The sequence below is a fragment of the Nyctibius grandis genome, chromosome 9 (assembly GCF_013368605.1).
Source record: "Nyctibius grandis isolate bNycGra1 chromosome 9, bNycGra1.pri, whole genome shotgun sequence".
NCBI classification, from domain to species: Eukaryota; Metazoa; Chordata; class Aves; order Nyctibiiformes; family Nyctibiidae; genus Nyctibius; species Nyctibius grandis.
In genome coordinates this window covers 41,936,583-41,955,235 of record NC_090666.1, presented here as the reverse complement: position 1 = coordinate 41,955,235, position 18,653 = coordinate 41,936,583, and the positions used below count along the sequence as shown (strand labels likewise).

Here is an 18,653-nt window from a genome sequence, read left to right as displayed (position 1 = left end):
CTGGTGACCTATTCCTTATGATACAATCACATAATCCCAGAGAATGTGGTTTAAAACAAACAAATAAACAAAATTCACCAGAATTAGCTTGAGGACGCCAAGCCTTAGTCACGTCACTTCACAGAAAAATCCAGAGGCCAAGGCAGAAGCTTCCAGCCACGTTAAGAGATGGGAGAAGAGGTGAAACGGGGGGGAGGCGATGGCCGACCCGCAGCCTTGGTGCCCTCCCTGAAGGCGCAGCAAGGAGCGGCCTCTCCCCGGGGCGAAGGGAGGCCGGGAGGGCACCGGGCCGCTGCGGGGAGGCGGGGGGGGGGTGTCCGGCCGCGCTGCCCCGCGCTGAGGGGGCGGCGGAGGACGGCGGCACCTTCCTCCGCCTGACTTCGAGGAAGAGGAGCGGCGTCGCCCGCGGGCAGCCGGGGCCGCCGCCGCCCCCTCGGTGTGGCAGGGCCGCGGGGGGGCCGGCAGCCGCTCCTCCGCCGGCGGGGAAGCGAAAGCGAAAGCGGGGCGGCCCCGGTGGAGGCGAGAGGTGGCTCGGCGGGGACTGGAGGAGCCCGGGCCGCGGCGTGGGTGCGCGTCGCAGCGCGGCCGGCTGCCTCCGCGGGGACCCGCGGCCGCTGTAAGTTGCGTGAGCCCCGGCGTGGAGCCCTCGGCCCGCGGAGAACCGTGTCCGGGGGAGAGCGCCCGTCCGGGGCAGCCGGGCTCGGGCTCTGCGCGGCGCTGGGGCTGGCGCGGCCTTGCCCGCGGCCCCGGGCTGGGAGCGGGCTGCTGGGCGCATCCCTGGGCTCACCCGGGGAGCAGAGGGGCCACCGAGGGCAGCTGGGCTGGCGGAGCTTCGAGCGCGGCTGTGAGCCACGTTTGGGTCCCCCAGAGGAAGCACGGCGGTGCAGAGGGGACGGGTCTCTTGGCCATGGGATGGGACCATTCCTAAATGAGGAATCGGTACGTAAGTCAGTAAATTTTGGTTACTTCACGCAAACCACAAAGGGATTCCTGGAGCATTAACCAAAGACCTCCTCCATTTCAATCCTCGTTGTGGAATGAAACGGGTACGGTGGTGCTGGGTAAAACCACGCTCAGAATTTCCAGGTGAAAGCGTAAGAAATGTCCAGGTGTTGGACGACACTGCTTAGAGAGCGTCTCAACCGTGGTGCCGAGCCCTTGCGCTGCCCTGACATCCCCAGGTTGGGTTTGCTTGGGAACCCGCACACCTCAGCATCTCTTTGTGGATCAGTGGCCCATCTCCTCGTCTAAATTCCTTTTTATCTGCCTCCACAAAATGTTGTGGCAACGGATTCCCGGTTTTACATTATCTGCTGTGTAAAGGAAGCGTTTTCAGTTGTGTTACGCAGGTTTAGAGGTTATACCTCTTAAGCACAGAGCATACAGGATGTTAAGCGTGTGTGTAACGGTACAAAAATAACGTGAAGGTAAGTACATAAGTTTCAGGACTGAAAAATTAAGTTGTGCAATGTAGAATTCTTCGCATATGTCTCTGGCATTAAAGCTTTGCAAGGAAGGAAGCTTCAGATATCCAATATATGTCACTTTTGCTTATAAAAAAGATAAAACATTTCCATTTAAAAATCCTTTTAGCCCAACACAGCTTCTGGTATTCCATTCTGGGATTCTGTTCTGCTGCAAAGGAAACCTAATCCATACAATGTTGTAATTTTTTTTCCTGTTCCCTCAGGTTTCAATGGATTTTACAAGTCCTCCGCTATCTTTAAAAGATAATGGTTTTGTAAGTATTTCCTGATGTGCTACCTGGAAAAATCTGTATTTAACAGTAGTACCTCTGAATGAAGGTTTGTGCTGTTAGGACGGTGCTTCTGAAACTTCTTGTCTCACCTTCTTCCATCCTTTAATACTTTGGACATTCCTTGTTCTCGCCTCCTGTTTCCATGGGGAGAGTCCCACTCCAAAGCGTCTGCATTACAGTTTCTGTTAGAATTTTCCTGTCCTTCCTCTCTTGCTCAGCTGTCTCTGTTGGAGGTTTCTTAGGGGAATTTTTTTCCTGGCACCTCCCTTGATTCAGTTCTTGCGGTGGGGCAGGTAGTTTGGACGGGACTTTCCCTGGGATTTCTGGTGTTTTCCGTGTTATTTTTTTCTTTCAGGTTGAAAACTGTTGCCTTAGACCATTTTTCAGTAAAAAACAGGCATCCTTGCTTATCAGATTCCATCTGTGGCACGTGCATCCTTATACTTTACTGCACTGATTTCCTTGAGCGAAGGAATTTTTTTCCCGGTTTTAAGTTATACGCAGATGGGGATTTCCCTGTTGCTTAATAGACATTTGAAACTGGACAAAGGAGTGGAAAAAATTATATTTTATTGTTTTTAGGAAATACCCAGCATTACCGAGAGAACTCCCAAGATTATCTAATTGAGACCTTTTCCATGCCTAAATTTCATGGTTCACATTCAAGTTTTATGTAACCTTAAGTAAAAGGGAGGGATTGTTTCAGCAGGTCTCTTTGGATTCTTTTTTTCTTTTCTGTGGAATATTGCAGCCATAGAAACAAAACAGAACAGAGAAGATTTTCTCTCTTCTTGGGCTTTATCCAGTTGTAGTTTTCCCATGCTTGTGAACTTCTGCCCTGAAGTAGTTATTTGTCAGCTTCCTCCTGCTTGACGTTACCTTTTATTGTCCAATTTCTCTGAGCTTGGAAGCGTCCTGTTTTGAAATTTCATTCTCATTAGGCCTGTATATTCTTTATACATTCTCTTAGGCGAACTGCTGAGAAAGCATACAGATAAATATTTCTGGGTTTGAGGGGCGTAGTTCCCTGTGGAAGAACATAGAGCCAACTTGCTTTTATTATTTATCAAAATATTAGCGTGTGAATATTTTCAGTTGGATAGTTAACAAATAATGATTACTGATCAGGATCCATTTTCTTAGATTTTTCTCCTGTCCAGCCATTAAAATAGTTCAATGATTTGCCCTAAGTGTCTGAATGCATTTTTTTTTAAAATTATATGGTATATGCTATGCTCTGACATGCAGATTCTAGGAAGATTTAATTATGAAATATAATCAGTCTCTCACAATGTTTGACTCACCACATATCTTGCTGGCATAGTTGGAGAAAAACAGCAAATGGGCACACAGGGAAAATACGTGGGACTTTCATTAATGGACATACATTGAAAACTACCGTGGCAAAATGCTTCATCCAGCTGCAGAGGGTTTATTTTTTAATTTTGAAAACTCGTTTGAATCGTTTGGTGTGTCTCAGTTATTGCCTAATGGAGGGGAAAACCTGTGTGTGCTTCTTTTCTCTCCAGAGCACGACAACCCCTGACCCTTCTAGCACATCAAAAGATGAGATGGAAAGACTTAATGAAGAACTGAAGAAATGGAAGGCAAGTTCTGTGAAGCACATAGAATCATTGAAATTAGCTGAAAGATACTTGGAAGACCTTTAGTCCGTCCTTATAAAACCAAATCAACCCTCCCCCAATTCTAACATGTCTGTCTAACTTGTTCTCTACTCTTCAGTGGTACATGCTTGTGTTGATCTCAGTGGTAACTACACTTCTAAGTCTAAGAGAAACATTTATCCAGTGTGTTACAAATAAATAAAGGTCTTACTTAAGGTTTTGTTTGTTCCCATGGAGGAAAAAAAAATTAAAATCTTTTTCTTTTTACTATCCAGGAAAGAGTTGAAAAAGCTGAAAAAGCAAAAGCTGACCTTCTCCTCTGTAAATTAAGTGCTGACGAAGAGTATGATAAAGCACAGGAGGAGCTGATAAAGCTAGAACTTCAAGAGAAACAGCATAAAGACATTCTTCTGTCTAGGGACATCCATGAGGTATGGAGAAGGCTTACTCGTAGCTGTTAATATTTGGCGAGTAGTGAAGGAGGTGTTGATTAGAGAAAATAAGAGTAATATTTCCCTTTCAGTTTAAACAGCTTTACTGGTTTGCAGATTGTATGACTAGAATGTTCTCCACATAGTTTTTCAGTGGCAGAATAAGAACCAATGCAATAAAATAAGTCTTACGGTAATGGTGGAAGAGGGAAGGCAAAACTGAGACCTATTTTGTATAGAAGATGGAGACTGGCAAAACCAGTCCTCCTCTTCCAAGATTCTCCACTAACAGATGAGTTTCAGTTTTGTGTGATGCAGATAAAATTGAATGGGTTGATTCCACTGCTTTGTCAACTCCCAGCCCCTCTTAGAAGACATCACAGCACCCAAGGGATTAGCATTTCTGAGCTGGGCAAGAGCCAGAGCCTGTTTGAAGAGGGCTCTTCTTTCTAGAACTAATTGGTTCTACAATTAACAGGTTCATTACCTCAATGTGCCATGTGCAGTCGTTGGTACAGGAATAGGTTAAGTTTCCACAGGCTGTCAACAAGGTGATTTCAGTGAAGTTAAAAGCTCTGCAAAAAATATATCGTGCATGGCTGTCATGTAGAATAATTAAAAGTTGGAACAGTTTCTAATGTCTACAGATTTTGCTGAAATATATTTTTGTCTTCTACGTGTTTAATTTTGCATTTAATACTTTTTGGGCTGTAGAGAGAACTCTGTGTACTCAACCAAGAAAATGCTGAGCTGAAGAGAGAAATTGAAAAGCTCAAAGACGACCTGGTAGAATGTAGTTCTGAGCTTTTGCAGCACGCTCAGGTAAGGTTGGAAATATTTTGCAATTTGTCTTTTGGAAGGGCACATTTTTATTTTGTCAGTTCTAGACCATTGGGGCCAGTTGTTTGAGCCTCTACGGATTTCAATATAAAATATAACTTGAAGTTTTATTTTCTTGTTTTACCTGGCAAGATGCTGTGAAGCAGGCTAAGGATATGGAAACAAATACAAGTATGTGAGATACTGAAAACATGAGAGGAATGAAGAAAAGCAGAAAATTATTAAATGGAAGACACTGGAATTAAAAATACACAAGCATTAATAATTTTCAAGTGTTCTCATTTTATATTTCTTGGGCAAGAGGATGGAAGAAAGGGAGTATGTCCATTATATGGCAAATGTAGCATTTATTTTAGCTTATATTGAGCTTGACTTGATCATAGTCTCTCTCATGTTACTCCAAATCAGAAATAACTCAATTTGCTGCCAGATAAATATTAGTGATACTAAATAGATTTAAACTCAGGATTCAAAGTGTCTTTTGGTGAAACTGCTGCAGATTCTGAGGTGTTCAGAAACGGGAACTTCCCTTGTGAAAATTTCTAGCTTTTAAAATCCTGTTTTCATTACGAATGGAGCAAAAATATTTTGGGGAATTTACAGTAAAATGAAAACTCTGGTCAGTTTTTTTTATACAGAGATTGAAACTCTGCCCAGGTGTTACCTTGTTTAAGGTTAACAATATTGCAATATTAGCTTTAGCTTTCTGAATTACTTTTTTAAATTTAGGAGATGTCAGTTAAATCCAGCCTCCTAAATTTCCCATTTAGGAAATTTAGACAGGGCAAGGCTCCTCTAGAAGGAGATTCAGTGTGAACAGGGACCTACACCCAGCGTCTGAACAGTCTTTAGGAAGAGTGTCTCTTTCCATGGGCAGTAGAGGGAATGGAAAGAAAGCAGGCTCCTAGATAAGATGCTGGGTTTGAAGGTAGGTGGCAGGAATGCTTTAATCACTCTGATTATTTTATCTTGACACAAACAGTATTTTTCTTCTAGGCAGGGATTTATTTTGAAGTGGTTACGTAAAGGGGAAAAAGGAGTTTGGGAAAAACTCCCTCAAGCCTATCAAAGCAGCCTTCCCTAACCAACATTTTCATGAACAGTTGTAATCTCTCCTAGTTATAAAATCCTTGGATGTTCTTATCTCTTTTACTAAGATGGCAACATACAAGGCTGGTGATTAGCAGACTTCCCATCGCTGTAGAGCAGTGATGCAATTAGGCAAAAATAAATGGCCACACAAATGACTCTGATACTTGCATTTTGCAAATTTTAGATACCAAAGGTATTTACTTTTGCAGGTGGAAATCCCTGTGGACCTCAGTTGAATTTTTATTGTGTAAGGTCAAGCTTAAATTCAAAGTTAATCAAAGGGAAAACAAAAATCCTAGGAACAGACAAGTACAACTAGTAAGTTGAGTTAGAAGAGTTATACCTGTTTTACTAGCCATGACTCCGATCTGCTTGACTGTTAAATTTAAAAAAAAATATATGTAGCACTTCAAGGAAAGACTACTGTTCATTTTTCTGTTCTGCATTAAAATACAGAAATTATTTTTTTCCTGTCTTGATTCTGAAATATTAGATTAAAAAAAAGATAGCAGAAATGAAAATGAAGTTCACTGACATGGAAGACGTGAAGGATGATTATCCAGATATGAACACTCACTGTGTCTTTAGTGTGTCTACAAAAATCCCATTCAGGCTGAATCAAAACCAGGCACTGCTTACTTTTGAAGATGAACAAGGTACGATGCATATTTGAAGTATAAAATTAATGTCTCTGATGTATTTCATTGCCGAAGGGAAAAGATTTACATAAACATTTTGGAAAAAAAAAAATCAACAACAGCCAAAGAAAGAATGCACAGAGAACCTTTCACTAGAATGACCAATCAATCAGTAGAAAAAAATTCTTGCAAATTTTTTTTCTTGCAAAAGACGACAGAGGGATGGTGCAGTCTGGAGCTTGCCTGCTCCCCACTGAGGTGCTTGCTGTTTGGACAGCCTGGTGCATCTTTTGACAGCATAAAGATTCCACTATTCTATACTATTCTAAAGATAGTGTAATATTTTACCTGTTGTTGCCTATAACCAGTGAGATTTGATGGAAATAGACATGCCTGAAGACATGGATAGTGGGATCTGGTTGCCTAACTGTTATTTATTTCTCCTTTATTGATGCAAAAGGGGATTTTGCTTACGAGACTGGGGAATAGTTGTGGTTTTATGATGGTTAAACAAGGCTTTTCATATCTGAAAACTTGTGATTTTCCTTAGTTGCCCAGAGGCTGATAAAAATGGGTAAGCATACTGTGAACCTGGACAACAAAATAGCAGATGTGAGAGTGAAGCCTTTTACACTTGAAATGGGAATCAAATTTGAGGTAATCAGCTGAAATATGATACTATAAAGATACAAACTTGCAGTACTTAAAAAGCTTTAGGTTCAGTTTTTTGGGTGTTTTCAGTCACAACGTGCACAAAAAATTTATTTTTTCAGCTTCATGTCACTATTTCTGGAAAGAAGATCAACGTTTCAGAAATACCTGAGCTATCCATTCCTGAAGACTGGATGAGAGACAAATTAGAGCTGAATTTCTACAAATCTGAACAGGGAGGAGGAGGAGATGTAGCAAATGTGAACTATAACAAGCAGTCCAGAACTGCTGTTATTACATTCGTCAGACCTGGAGGTATAGTATGGAATAATTTATTAGCTAGATGTACAGCCCATGTTGTCCATTCTGTGTTACATGCCATCCCATATTACATTATGTGTTAATTTAACCACTGAATGTAGCAAATTCTTCCCACAGAGAGTTAAGTAGATCAGGAAAAGGTGCAGGTTCACCCACACATCTGTAAATAAGCAGTATTTCATCATACTCCTTTTTGATCAAACATGACCTGATATGCAGTTTGTGAACTTTATTTCTTTCTTAACTCTGTCAAAAACCTGTTTTTTCTTTGCTAAACATTTCACAAAAAGAAAATTAGGAAAACGTGTTTGATTTTAGCTCTTGCTTCATGACAATGAAGTTAGACAGGCATTCAGATTGCCCAACTGTATGAAATTCTGTGAAGATCAGTGGAGCCACATCCATTTAGAGCAGCTGCTTTAGATTTATTTTAGAAGCTTTTGTGGGTATTTTAATGATTTTGCTTTTTGGGAAATGCCAAATAAACTTTTTTCAAAATGCATGTGAAGAATCTACAAGTGTGCTATCATACATTAGTTTCTAAATCCGTGTAAGAGATGATTCTGTTCTTTGATATGCTTACAAAATGCATTTTTATTATATTACCTTTTAATTATATTACTCTTACTGCTCTTTTCTCATTCTCCATTACAGCAGCTAACGCCTTTGTGAGATGTGCTGAATATCCTTTTCTTGTACACGGAAAGCGCTATAGGCTTCCTGTGTCCCCGCACACCAGCGCACACTTTGAAAAGTTTCAGGTAAAAGAATCCAGTCCAGGCTAACCCCTAAATAGAAGATAACGTGGGAAATGTGAGATTATGGGCAGAATTTTCACTTCTGAGGACTGCAGAAGCTTTTGTGTCACGCACTTTGGGAAACTTAATAGCAAGGGTGAATCTGCAATGTGCTGCTCTGCTGATAATCTCATGCTTTGCAGTGTGAAAGCTATAATTTATTTTAAAAGGGTGTGCATGTCTCTCCTTGATCAAATTATATCATTACTTACCATAATGTCTGTGCTAGACAGGAGGCAGATACTGAATTGTTAGTGAAGTACGTTAGCAGTAGACTCAACAACGTTTTTCCGAGTCACAAAGCACTGTCATATTCATCCCTAATGAGGGGCCTTGTTGATAGTCTCAGCAGAGACCCTTGTTGGTCTGTGAAACATTTGCTCATTCATTTTTTCATTCATTCATTCAACACAAATAATGACTTCTTTTCCTGTAACACTAGTCTGCTTGCTCATCATATTCTCACTGAAATTGTCTTTTACTTTGTATGAACAGATTGTAATCAAGTCAGTATTGTGTATATAATCAGGCCTTTATAATTAAAGCATTGACTGGAGTGTGTGCCTTTGTGAGATACAACAGCGTTCTTTGCAGGTGTGTATCATGTATTGGCATGGATTTTTATGGAGTGATGCTGTCTAGAGTCATCAGAGATCCCCAAATCCAGCGTGTGTGTGCACTAAGGAGTGTAGGACACAGCAGTTCAGGAGGCTAAGTGCATTCCCTATTGAACTCGATAGAGTTTGGAACTCCTGCTATTTTCAGTGACAGAAATATACCACACTGTCCAAAGTCTTAAAATGTAATCAAAGATCCTAGATGTACCTGGTGAAGGGTATGTTTATTTCCAGTATCTCTCAGTTCCTTTAGATGTCCATGCAACAGCTGATGTGTAATACAAGTTTGTTTTTCTTTCCTCACTAGGTCTATTGTGGGATTTCGAAGAAGACCATTCTGTTGAAAGGAATTCAAGAGATGGAGGAGGATGAGGAAAGTGTGCAGGACATGATTGAAATTCATTTTCAGAAGCCTAGTAATAGTGGTGGGGAAATAGAGAAAATCAAGTATGTATCAAAAGGAGTAGCATGTGTTTGTTTTGAGGAGGACACTTAGAATGCCATATAGGAAACTGTAGATGGAACTCATGAAGTTCTAAGTTTTTGCTTCGTCAGAGCCATAGGAACTTATGCAGACATTTAATGTTCTGAAATTTATACTTGAGGAACTACCTGTCTTTCCAATTTGCGTAATGGCACAGATTTTGCATAGAAATTCAGTAAAATTCACTGGTGTTCCAGAGATTCCTGACTGAAGTCATAGAAAAAGCCTTTAGCAGCACTTGAAACTTAATCTAAGATTAAGATAAAGATAAAGATTTGCTTTGTGCAATTTGGCAGCTTTTGTATCTTTCAAATTTAGATAGGTCGTATACATCAGAGTGGGATAAATCTGTTCCTTCTTACATTTTGGTTACAAAAGCTGTGCCTAATCCCAATCAAAAGCATCTTCAGAGACCTGTTGCTTTAAAGTGCCACAGCTTCAGAAGGTGGCTCTGACAGAACTCCAGGCCTGCTACGGTTGCTGTGTGCCACCATAACACAATTATCCTGTAATTTCATAAAATCTGCATTGTCAGACTGATGATAAAATTAAAATAAAAAAAGGGAGAGTGCAAAACCAGCACAGATTTACTCAAGAAATTACACCTTATAAGAAATGTAATGTAGAAAGAAATGTGATACTGCTTTTAGCTGTCGAAACGCTGTTACTTCTCCTGGGATCTGATGCAAGTTCTACTGAGCTTCTGATAAGTTAACAGCCTGGTTTATTGCTTGGTTTTAATATTTGTTATACAATTAAATTTTTCCTCATTTTTGTTCATGATTTTGCTTACTTTAAAATATTACAGTTAAGAATTGAGATGATGATTCTTTATCTAAACCAGATTGCTTTGTAATAATGCTGGGGAGACAGACTGATGGTGAACGCTGTGTCTGAGGTGTCTGTTTTGTTGCACGTGGAGAGGGGTCAGCTGGAAAAAGGCATATCAAGTTTAGGGCAAATTAATTTTTTAGCATGTAAAGTCCCCCTTTTTGTTTCCAGTTCATCCTTCCAGTTCTCCTGCTAAAAGATCTCTGAGATAAAATGGAAGTGCCAAATCAGAGAAGGATTTCTTGTCCAAAGAGGAATGTTTTTTTCTTTTCTGCTGTGGTCCTTTTTATTTGCTACCCTTGGGGGCTGAAATGGTTTGGCAACAATAACTGGAACTTCAAAGTAGCATGGGTCTAACATAACTTATGAAAATAACTTATTTTCATAGTAGTTGATATGAAAGGAAAAGGACAATGCACCAAACTAGTGCAAGAAGAGCACTGCAGATATACCCCGGGTATTATTATTCTATTATTATTAATAGGCAATAGATACAGTTGAATATAGGAAGCTAGAAAGCTGCCAGCACCACAGCTGGGTTTGAATTTACTGTTGGGTGAGATACATGGGACTGTAGCACCTCTTGCTGTTTAGTGCATGCAAAGGCATGGATTGATTACCTAACATTTGTGAAATAATTTTTTTAAAAAGTAGTAGTACTGGAGTATGTATGGAGATTGTGTACTTTTGCATGTAACAGTCTTAAAGTGTTGATGAGGTCAGATGCCTTAAAAAGAAAGGAGAAACAAACATGATGAAGGTAAAAAATGTGATTAATTTTAACTGTACTTCACTGATAAATGTTGAGAAGTAAATCCTTAATAAAGGACAAAGCTTAAAATTCTCATAAGGTATCACAGTGTGTGGGAGTAGTGAGAAGCGATGGGTTTTAAGTACATAAAATCAAGATGAGATTTTAAGTAACATTTTAAGACAATCGGTAATTTGTAAATGTCTCAGTTTTCTCCCTGATGAATTGATTGTACTCCTTAAATTTTAAAGCAATAGTGGTGCCACGTAAAAGGCTGGAGAACAGTTTTGATGATGAAAAACAAGAATACAGAATTTAGGTGGTGTTTCTATATCCTTTTTTCTACCTACCGGAGTGAATTTATCTTTGTCTGGAAGTTGGAAGAAGAGCTGTGACTTTTTTACACCCCTACTGTATACAAGTACTTCATATTTTCATAGATGCAGCTTCCACCACGAGCCAACCCTCCGTGTCGAGTCAGTCAGCCCTGGTGGCTGTGCAAGTTCAGCCCAGCCTTTGGGCTGCCATCTCAGGGTGTGTGTGTGTGTGCCTTGTCGTGCGGGGAACTGGCTTGTACAGCCCTCTGCTGTGGGGAAACTGCTGTGGAGACAGGCTGAGAGAGTTGGGGCTGTTCAGCCTGGAGAAGAGAAGGCTCCAGGGAGACCTTCTAGCATCTTCCAGTGCCTGAAGGGGCTACAGGAAAGCTGGAGAGGGGCTTTTTACAAGGGCATGGAATGATGAGATGAGGGGGAACGGTTTTAAACTGAAAGAGGGTAGAATCATAGAATCATTTTGGTTGGAAAGGACCTTTAAGATCATCAAGTCCAACCGTTAACCCAGCACTGCCAAGCCCACCACTAAACCATGTCCCTCAGCACCACATCTACTCGTCTTTTAAATACCTCCAGGGGTGGTGGCTCCACCACTGCCCTGCGCAGCCTGTTCCAGTGCTTGATAACCCTTTTGGGGGAGAAATTTTTCCTGATCTCCAATCTAAACCTCCCCGGTGCAACTTGAGGCCGTTTCCTCTCGTCCTATTGCTTATTAGTTGGGAGAAGAGACCGAAACCCACCTCACTACAGCCTCCTTTCAGGCAGTTGTAAAGAACAATAAGGCAGATTGAGATGAGATATTAGGAAGAAATTCTTTGCTGTGAGGGTGGTGAGACCCTGGCCCAGGCTGCCCAGAGAAGCTGTGGCTGCCCCCTCCCTGGCAGTGTTCAAGGGCAGGTTGGATGGGGCTTGGAGCAACCTGGTCTGGTGGAAGGTGTCCCTGCCCGTGGCAGGGGGTTGGAACTGGATGGTCCTTAAGGTCCCTTCCAACCCAAACCGTTCTGTGATTCTATGACACAGGGAGGGAGTACCGGGGGGTGGGTGAGGGCGAGCAGCAGCAGATACCCCAGCCAGGATATGTCGCCTTGCGAGGCAGCATCGCGGCACACCGGGGAGCTCCTGCCACGCCTTGTGAACACCGGGGGTTGCTTCTCTTCCCGACCTTCCCCCCGCTGCTTCCCGGTAGGAGGCGGCGCGGAGGAGCCCCCCCCCCCCCCCCCCCGCCTCCGCCCGGGCCTCCCGGGACGCGGGACCCGGCGTTTCGCTTTCGGTTCTGCCGCCGGGCCGGGCCGGGCCCTGCCGCTCCTCGCCAAGTGCCCCCGCCGCGACGGGCCGTGCCGGGGCGGCAGCCGCCCTCCGCCCGCTGCCCCGGACGCCGGCGGAGGCCGCACCGCGGCGGAGCGGCGGCCATGGCAAGTGCCTGCGGCAGGCGGGGAGGGGGGGCGGCAGGGCCGGGAGGGGAGGCGGAGGCCCGCCGGGGGCTCTGGGGGAAGGCGCTGAGGCCGGGGGAGAGCCCGGGCCCGCTCCCGCCTCCGGGGCCCTCACAGGGCCGCTCCCCGGCCTGCGGGTCGGTGCCGGCGGGCGGGGCAGGAGGAGCGGCCTTACCCCACCTCGCTTGTTCGGAGCCTCGGAGGGTTGAAGTAGCAGCGACCGGCCCGCGCTGGGCAATCCCGGGTGCTGGAGGGCAGCGCGGCCTCCGCCAAGGCCCTCCGGGTGGTGGGTGGCAGCAGCAGGTCGGGGCTCGCTCTCACTGGTACTAATACTGGAGGTTTTTTAGTAACAGTGAGAACCGATGAGGTCTGTGGGTCAGTCCTCACGTCTGACCTCTTGTCGGCGTCGGTCAGTGCAGCAGATCACAGAATCACAGAATCAACCAGGTTGGAAGAGCCCTCTGGGATCATCGAGTCCAACCATTGCCCTGACACCACCATGGCAACTAGACCAGGGCACTAAGTGCCATGTCCAGCCTTTTCTTAAACCCCTCCAGAGATGGTGACTCCACCACCTCCCTGGGCAGCCCCTTCCAATGGCTAATGACCCTTGCTGAGAACGAATGTGCCAAGAAGCAGCAAACGCGTGGCCTGGCCACGCGTGGGACCCTGCGGCCACCAGTGACCAGCGTTGCAGGGCTCCTCGCCCTTACCCACCCGCCTGACTCACTGCAGCACCTTCCACAGCCCCACAGTTCTGTCTGGCAACAGCCACGGAGCACAGGCTTGTCTTAGCAGCGATTCAGCACAAACGAACTGTATGTTCATGAGGTTTTTTTCTAACCCCAATAGTAGGCACGAGAGTTGCTCCAAAATACCAGCTGGCAAGGTGCGAGATGCTGTCTGGCAGCTGAGTGCTCCTGCTCGTGCCCTGGCTGTGTGAAGCATGAGAAAATCCTGCATAAAACTCCGTCAGTCTTGGAAGCACCCTGTTTATATTCTCTTCATGTTGTCTCATTAGTGCAGAAACTTGCTTTCACACAAATGTTACCACTAACATAATTGCCTAATACAATTAAAGCTCCTGGCTCCTTAAATTTGATGGGTGAAAAAAAAAAAGGGCTCGTCTTTATGAATTAAAAGCTTGCCTGGTTGCACAGTCGCATTGAATCTGTCTCCTCACTCCCTTCAGCAACACTGCGGTGGTGGTCCACGAGGCTTTGGACACACATCAATGCAGCTTTTGCCCCCGGCAGCACATTCTGCAGGGTTTGTAACTGCTGTGCTGGCCCTGATGTTTTATGCAGCCCAGGTCCAGAACAAACTTTGTAAGAGAAGTCTAAAGAATTTAGACGGAGTGACTGACCTCGAGTACAGTCGCTCTGAAGGTATTGACAGTTCGTTCCCATGACCGCTGCCATGCAGACATACTAAATTATTTTCCTTCTTCCAAAAAAGTCAATGAACTGTTACAAAATTTACTCAGTGTTCCACCATTTACAGTGATTTTGCGGTGATATTCCCAGTGAAATATTACTGTTTATGTCTGTGTAATAAGAATGGAAAGAAAATATGCTTTTCTTAACAAGACGTGGATGCAAAGCCTATTTAGGATGGGTTTCATGTTTGCAGCATTGGGAGGGTTTGCTCTGATGAAAATCATGTGTGTAGTTAGTTGTTTTACACACTGCGAGTCTCAGATGACTGGGATTATGTTCTTCCAGTTTAACAAGGTTATCCATTTCTAAGTGGAGAGAGATGAGTCAGAGCACAACCCTAGATCCCAGCTCTCATGAATTTAACAAGGACAGTCTGAATCTGACCCTTCCACTCATAAAAGACAATCCTTACTGAACAGTACATGCAATTTAAAATTTTCATTCTCTTCAAATTTTGAGTATCAGAATTGGGAAACAAGCTTACCTGTGTGACACTGGACCTTTCATTTGAGAAGCTGTTAAATTGGGATGTAATTTGTACAACTCTAAGAAAAGAAGATACTGAGAGGGTGTAAATTACACTTCAGAGTCAGGCCATTTTTTACTGAAGGTGCCTGAGGGAGCCTGGCATTCACTGAAATCTGATTCAGTCTTAATTAGCTACTAAACGCGCTCGTTGTCTGTGCAAAAGGCAGGGGAGTCACTTCAGCAATCGGGGTGAAGGTGGGTAACCTCTGCGGGGGGTCACCGGTACTCCTTGGGTTTACAATGTGTCGTGTCTCTGTGCACAGGCAGCAGGACAAGCTGCTAAATCAGCACGGACAGTTGTCATCGCCGGGGTTCCAGATGGCCTTCTGCACGATGACGTCATGACGGACATCCTGATAATTCATTTCCAAATGTCGAAGAATAACGGTGGGGATGTGGAAGAAGTGATGTACCCAACAAGGAAAAAAGGAGTTGCGTATGTAACGTTTGAAGATCAAGAAGGTATTTAGATTAATATACTGTAGTAAATACAGCTGGCCCCCAAAGAACTAGCCCTAGAACATTATCCTGAAAAGAAATTATTTTAAATTGTTTACTGGTACTAGGATTTTATAGAACTGGGAGACTAACACCTCTCTTCTAGTCAGTCAGAGTTTTAGGATTTATTTCTGTTCAGTGAAGTCATGACTCTGAACAGGCTTTGTGCAAAGCGTTTATGTTTGGTTTTAGGAATAAATTTATACCATGCATAACAGATACATTTTTTGTAGTCAGGCCTTTGAGAATAAATCTCTGACAGTTAATGTTCTAAGAAGACAGGCTTCTGCCTCTCTCTGAACAATTTTGACTAATATATAAAATATTATGTAAGAGTATTGAATCGCCTGCATGTATTTATGGGGAATTGTTAGGGAAAGTATCAAGAGAAAACCACCTGTGAAGTGTTCCACCATCAGACTGGCAGTAGCATATTACCTTACTGCGCAACAAGTGAGTCTGGCTTTCTCTTTAGTTGTAGAGAGTGTTCTAAAGAAGGGTGAACATCGACTAGAAGACAAGAGGTTGTCCAGATGCTATCCGCTGAAAGTAACCCGTTACTGCGAAGACGTAAGCTCATTCATAATTCACCTAGTTGTACTTCCATTGCTATGTTAACTGTTACTTAACTTCTCTAATTCAAAATTCTAGGTCTTCAGCTCTGTCACATCTGTCCTCAATATGTCTGTTTTCAAAGATCAATTTGTCTTAGAAGATCTGATACAAGAAGTTAAAAAGAAGAGCACAGCTTTGAGCTTTGGTCCTTTGCAATCCAACGGGCATATTTCTGTTCAAGGGTCGTTTCCAGCAATCAAATTGCTAAGGGACTTTCTCTTACTAAAAGCCAAATCCCTTTCGGAGAAGGACAAAAGAGAAGAAAGTAAGTCCCATCAGAGACCAAGGAGGCGGGTACAGCAACACAGAGTTACCACGGAGACGAGTAATTTTGTTCATGGTGCAGACCAAGAAAAACAAGTGGTGGTTCTCGACACAGATGTATATCACTACATGAAGTACTTTTTTTCCAAGATGTTCCTAGTAAGTGGTGATGTTGTAATTTCTGAGATCACTGATGGTGATATAACCACAGTATGCATTGAGAATGCTGGCAGGAGGGCTGATGCTGGACAGGTCTTGAGAGTCAAAGAGGAAATTGAGAAACAATCTATAAAACTCCATCATTTTTTACGTAAAGAAAGGATCTGCTTTAAGGAGCACACCAGAGATGAAAAGGAGGGATACAAACGGGTGTGTGGACGTCTAAAATCCCGTTATCCTCGCGTTTTGATCGTTACTTATGATACTCACATTGATGTTATAGGAAATTCTTCAGAGATTTTTGAGTTTACAAAGGAGGTGAGCAGTAAGATTCAGAGCCTGTTTCAAACCAGGTAGAAAGTTAGCGTTGATGCTTTTTACATGGTGTGCTCCTCATACAGACTGGACTGGTGCAACCTGTGCACCTCCTGTCCCTGCAGATCCGTAACCTTTCTCTCACTCACAGGCTGGGAAGTCTGCACTTAAGGGTGAACAAGCCCATTCCCCCCAAATACCAAATTAAGTTCAGAACAGGAAACAAATGATCTCTGTATCTCTCGTGAGCTTAGAGACCGAGGAAGGTAGGCCTCCCCTGGTCAGATACAGCCACCTTTGTCCTTTTGTGAGCTGCGTTCTGGGCACACGCACACTCGTTCTGTGTTGGTGTCAGGGAGCATATGATGAGAAAAGAGGATTTTTTTTTTTTAAAGAGTCCTCATTAGCATAAGAAGTCAGACTAACAAAGCTGGGCAAGCCAACCTGACATGAAATACTGCGCTGAAGTTGAGTTATGTTTCTTTGTGCAAAGAGATGACCACTGAAAACAGGAAGGGTGGCATTTTTCTGTTGCCTTTATCTGCAGAAGGAAGTTCTCGTCATTGGGATGCACGAAGAAGAGCTTTGACACTTGAGGGGACAGAATGCTTATTAAATTTACAGTCTTGCCATGTCCTGAGAAGGACCTTAGAAGATGGCATTGAAGTTCTTGATGTAGAAAATAAGTGAGTTTGTTTGCATAGGAGCAATAACATTTTTTGCATTTCTGTATCCATTACAAGGGTCCAAATATCCAGCCTAATTTAGGCTTTTAATAAAACCAACTTAGAAAATAACTTTTATTTTGTGATATCAGTGCATTCAGAATACTTTGTCAAAACATACAGAGCACCGGCTCTTTTGTCTTATGTGCAGGAAAAGTTTTAAGCTTTTATGCCATTAAAGAAGTTATACAAAATACTGTGTCCATGTTCTTTAAACCAACCCCGAGCCGTTTGGTTGGAAGCCCAAACCTAAAGCCTAAGGAATGCTTTAGGCATTTTCTTGTCATGACTGATTATCCGTTGCAATTATGCCAATGAAACATAAAGTTGTTAAAGTAATGCCCATGCTGTGTATTAAAATATACTGTCAAAGTGGGAAGATGATGAGCTTAAGTAAGGGGGTCAGAGATGGGGCTGAAGATGGGTGCCTGGAGCTGGGCCTTGGAAGAGCCCCTCTTCTGCTCCCCACGGAGCGTGCTGGGCTCTTTTGGGTGCTGCCCGTAGAGCTTAAGAAAAGATGGGAAGTTTTTCAAGCTTGTAAAAGAGAAAATCTTCTATGGAGGATAATCCTTTAATGAAATTAGTGCTCTTTACTAGTGCCTGATTGGTCTTCCCTTCTCTTTTCTGAAGAGCCTCATTTTTTTCTGATTTATAGCATTAGTATTTCCTATTCACTTCAATAAATGTTTAGCACTCGGCTGGTAAACCAGTGGCACTGGTATTGGTTTGAATCCTGACTGGTTACTACTGGCTGAGCGTCACATTTTGAGTTGTTTGACAACACAACAGTTTGCAGCACTGGTACAGGTGTCACTCAGGTCACCTCGTTTTTACACAATGATTTTCAGTCAAAACCTGAAAATCTTGAAAACATCACAGTTGGATACAATTTTACTGTTGAATCCTGGTTCAGTTGTAACAGCTCCTCTTCCGATTCCCTCGCCGAACGCCCCTTTGCCACCACGTCCTTGGCAGTGCTCGTTTCTCCCCCGCCAGCCAGCATTGTCTCATTGTTCCTGGTGCTCTCCCATCTGCTGCCCCTGCTCTCATACCAAGGACCTCATTTCTTTAGACAAAAAGAGCTTTGCGTGGGTTGTTTTGTCTATGGAGTGCCTAGTAAATAGGGGTCTGGAACCGGGGTAGATCAGTAAATAGTAGCTATTGTTACGCTCCAGGCTTTCTGGGGCTGGTTTTTCATGTGGGATTGGCTGGGAACACCCCATCTTTGTCACCTTGGATGGTTCCTGGTAGCTGTGCAAGGGCAGGGCAGCACAGGGTCTTTACTAGGGATAGTAGAGAGGCTGCAGCATGTACAGCCTGTGACTGACTGAGCTGCTCTTAAGATTTAACCCAGCAGAGGAACTTGCTTTCTGTAGCAGGACAAAAAGCTGTGATCCACCAGGGCAGACTAGTGTTTGCTGTAAAATATAAACAGCATTTCAGAGGGATAACATCATAAGTGAAGCACGTATTTGTAACTTCCTTCGTGATGCAGATACCATGGAAAACAA

At 43.4% G+C, this 18,653-nt stretch overlaps 2 protein-coding genes across 3 annotated transcripts; both read left to right on the top strand.

Annotated features, from left to right (window-relative positions):
- The first annotated feature begins 629 nt into the window (after positions 1–629).
- On the top strand, positions 630–10,909 carry NMI (N-myc and STAT interactor). The gene is made up of 10 exons (XM_068407802.1): positions 630–939; positions 1,691–1,741; positions 3,289–3,366; positions 3,660–3,815; positions 4,530–4,637; positions 6,241–6,403; positions 6,936–7,042; positions 7,159–7,351; positions 8,012–8,118; positions 9,079–10,909. Exons 1-10 carry the CDS (start codon positions 913–915, stop codon positions 9,265–9,267), a joined length of 1,179 nt encoding a protein of 392 aa, XP_068263903.1. The 5' UTR covers positions 630–912; the 3' UTR covers positions 9,268–10,909.
- A 1,591-nt stretch (positions 10,910–12,500) lies between these two features.
- Positions 12,501–17,288, top strand: RBM43 (RNA binding motif protein 43). Of its 2 annotated transcripts, XM_068408036.1 has the most exons (5): positions 12,501–12,585; positions 14,834–15,028; positions 15,540–15,634; positions 15,716–16,102; positions 16,965–17,288. In XM_068408036.1, exons 1-5 carry the CDS (start codon positions 12,579–12,581, stop codon positions 17,004–17,006), a joined length of 726 nt encoding a protein of 241 aa, XP_068264137.1. In that variant the 5' UTR covers positions 12,501–12,578; the 3' UTR covers positions 17,007–17,288. The 2 variants fall into 2 exon arrangements, with proteins under 2 accessions (XP_068264137.1, XP_068264136.1); XM_068408035.1 differs by having other exon boundaries at positions 15,716–17,288.
- Positions 17,289–18,653: the final 1,365 nt, after the last annotated feature.

Excerpts from the sequence above, each read along its gene's own strand:
- NMI (XM_068407802.1), top strand. The coding sequence starts at position 913 with ATGGGACCATTCCTAAATGAGGAATCG. Across the intron at positions 1,742-3,288 it reads CTTTAAAAGATAATGGTTTT|AGCACGACAACCCCTGACCC; the intron begins GTAAGTATTTCC and ends TTTTCTCTCCAG. Across the intron at positions 6,404-6,935 it reads TACTTTTGAAGATGAACAAG|TTGCCCAGAGGCTGATAAAA; the intron begins GTACGATGCATA and ends GATTTTCCTTAG.
- RBM43 (XM_068408035.1), top strand. Across the intron at positions 15,029-15,539 it reads AACGTTTGAAGATCAAGAAG|TTGTAGAGAGTGTTCTAAAG; the intron begins GTATTTAGATTA and ends CTTTCTCTTTAG. Across the intron at positions 15,635-15,715 it reads TAACCCGTTACTGCGAAGAC|GTCTTCAGCTCTGTCACATC; the intron begins GTAAGCTCATTC and ends TCAAAATTCTAG.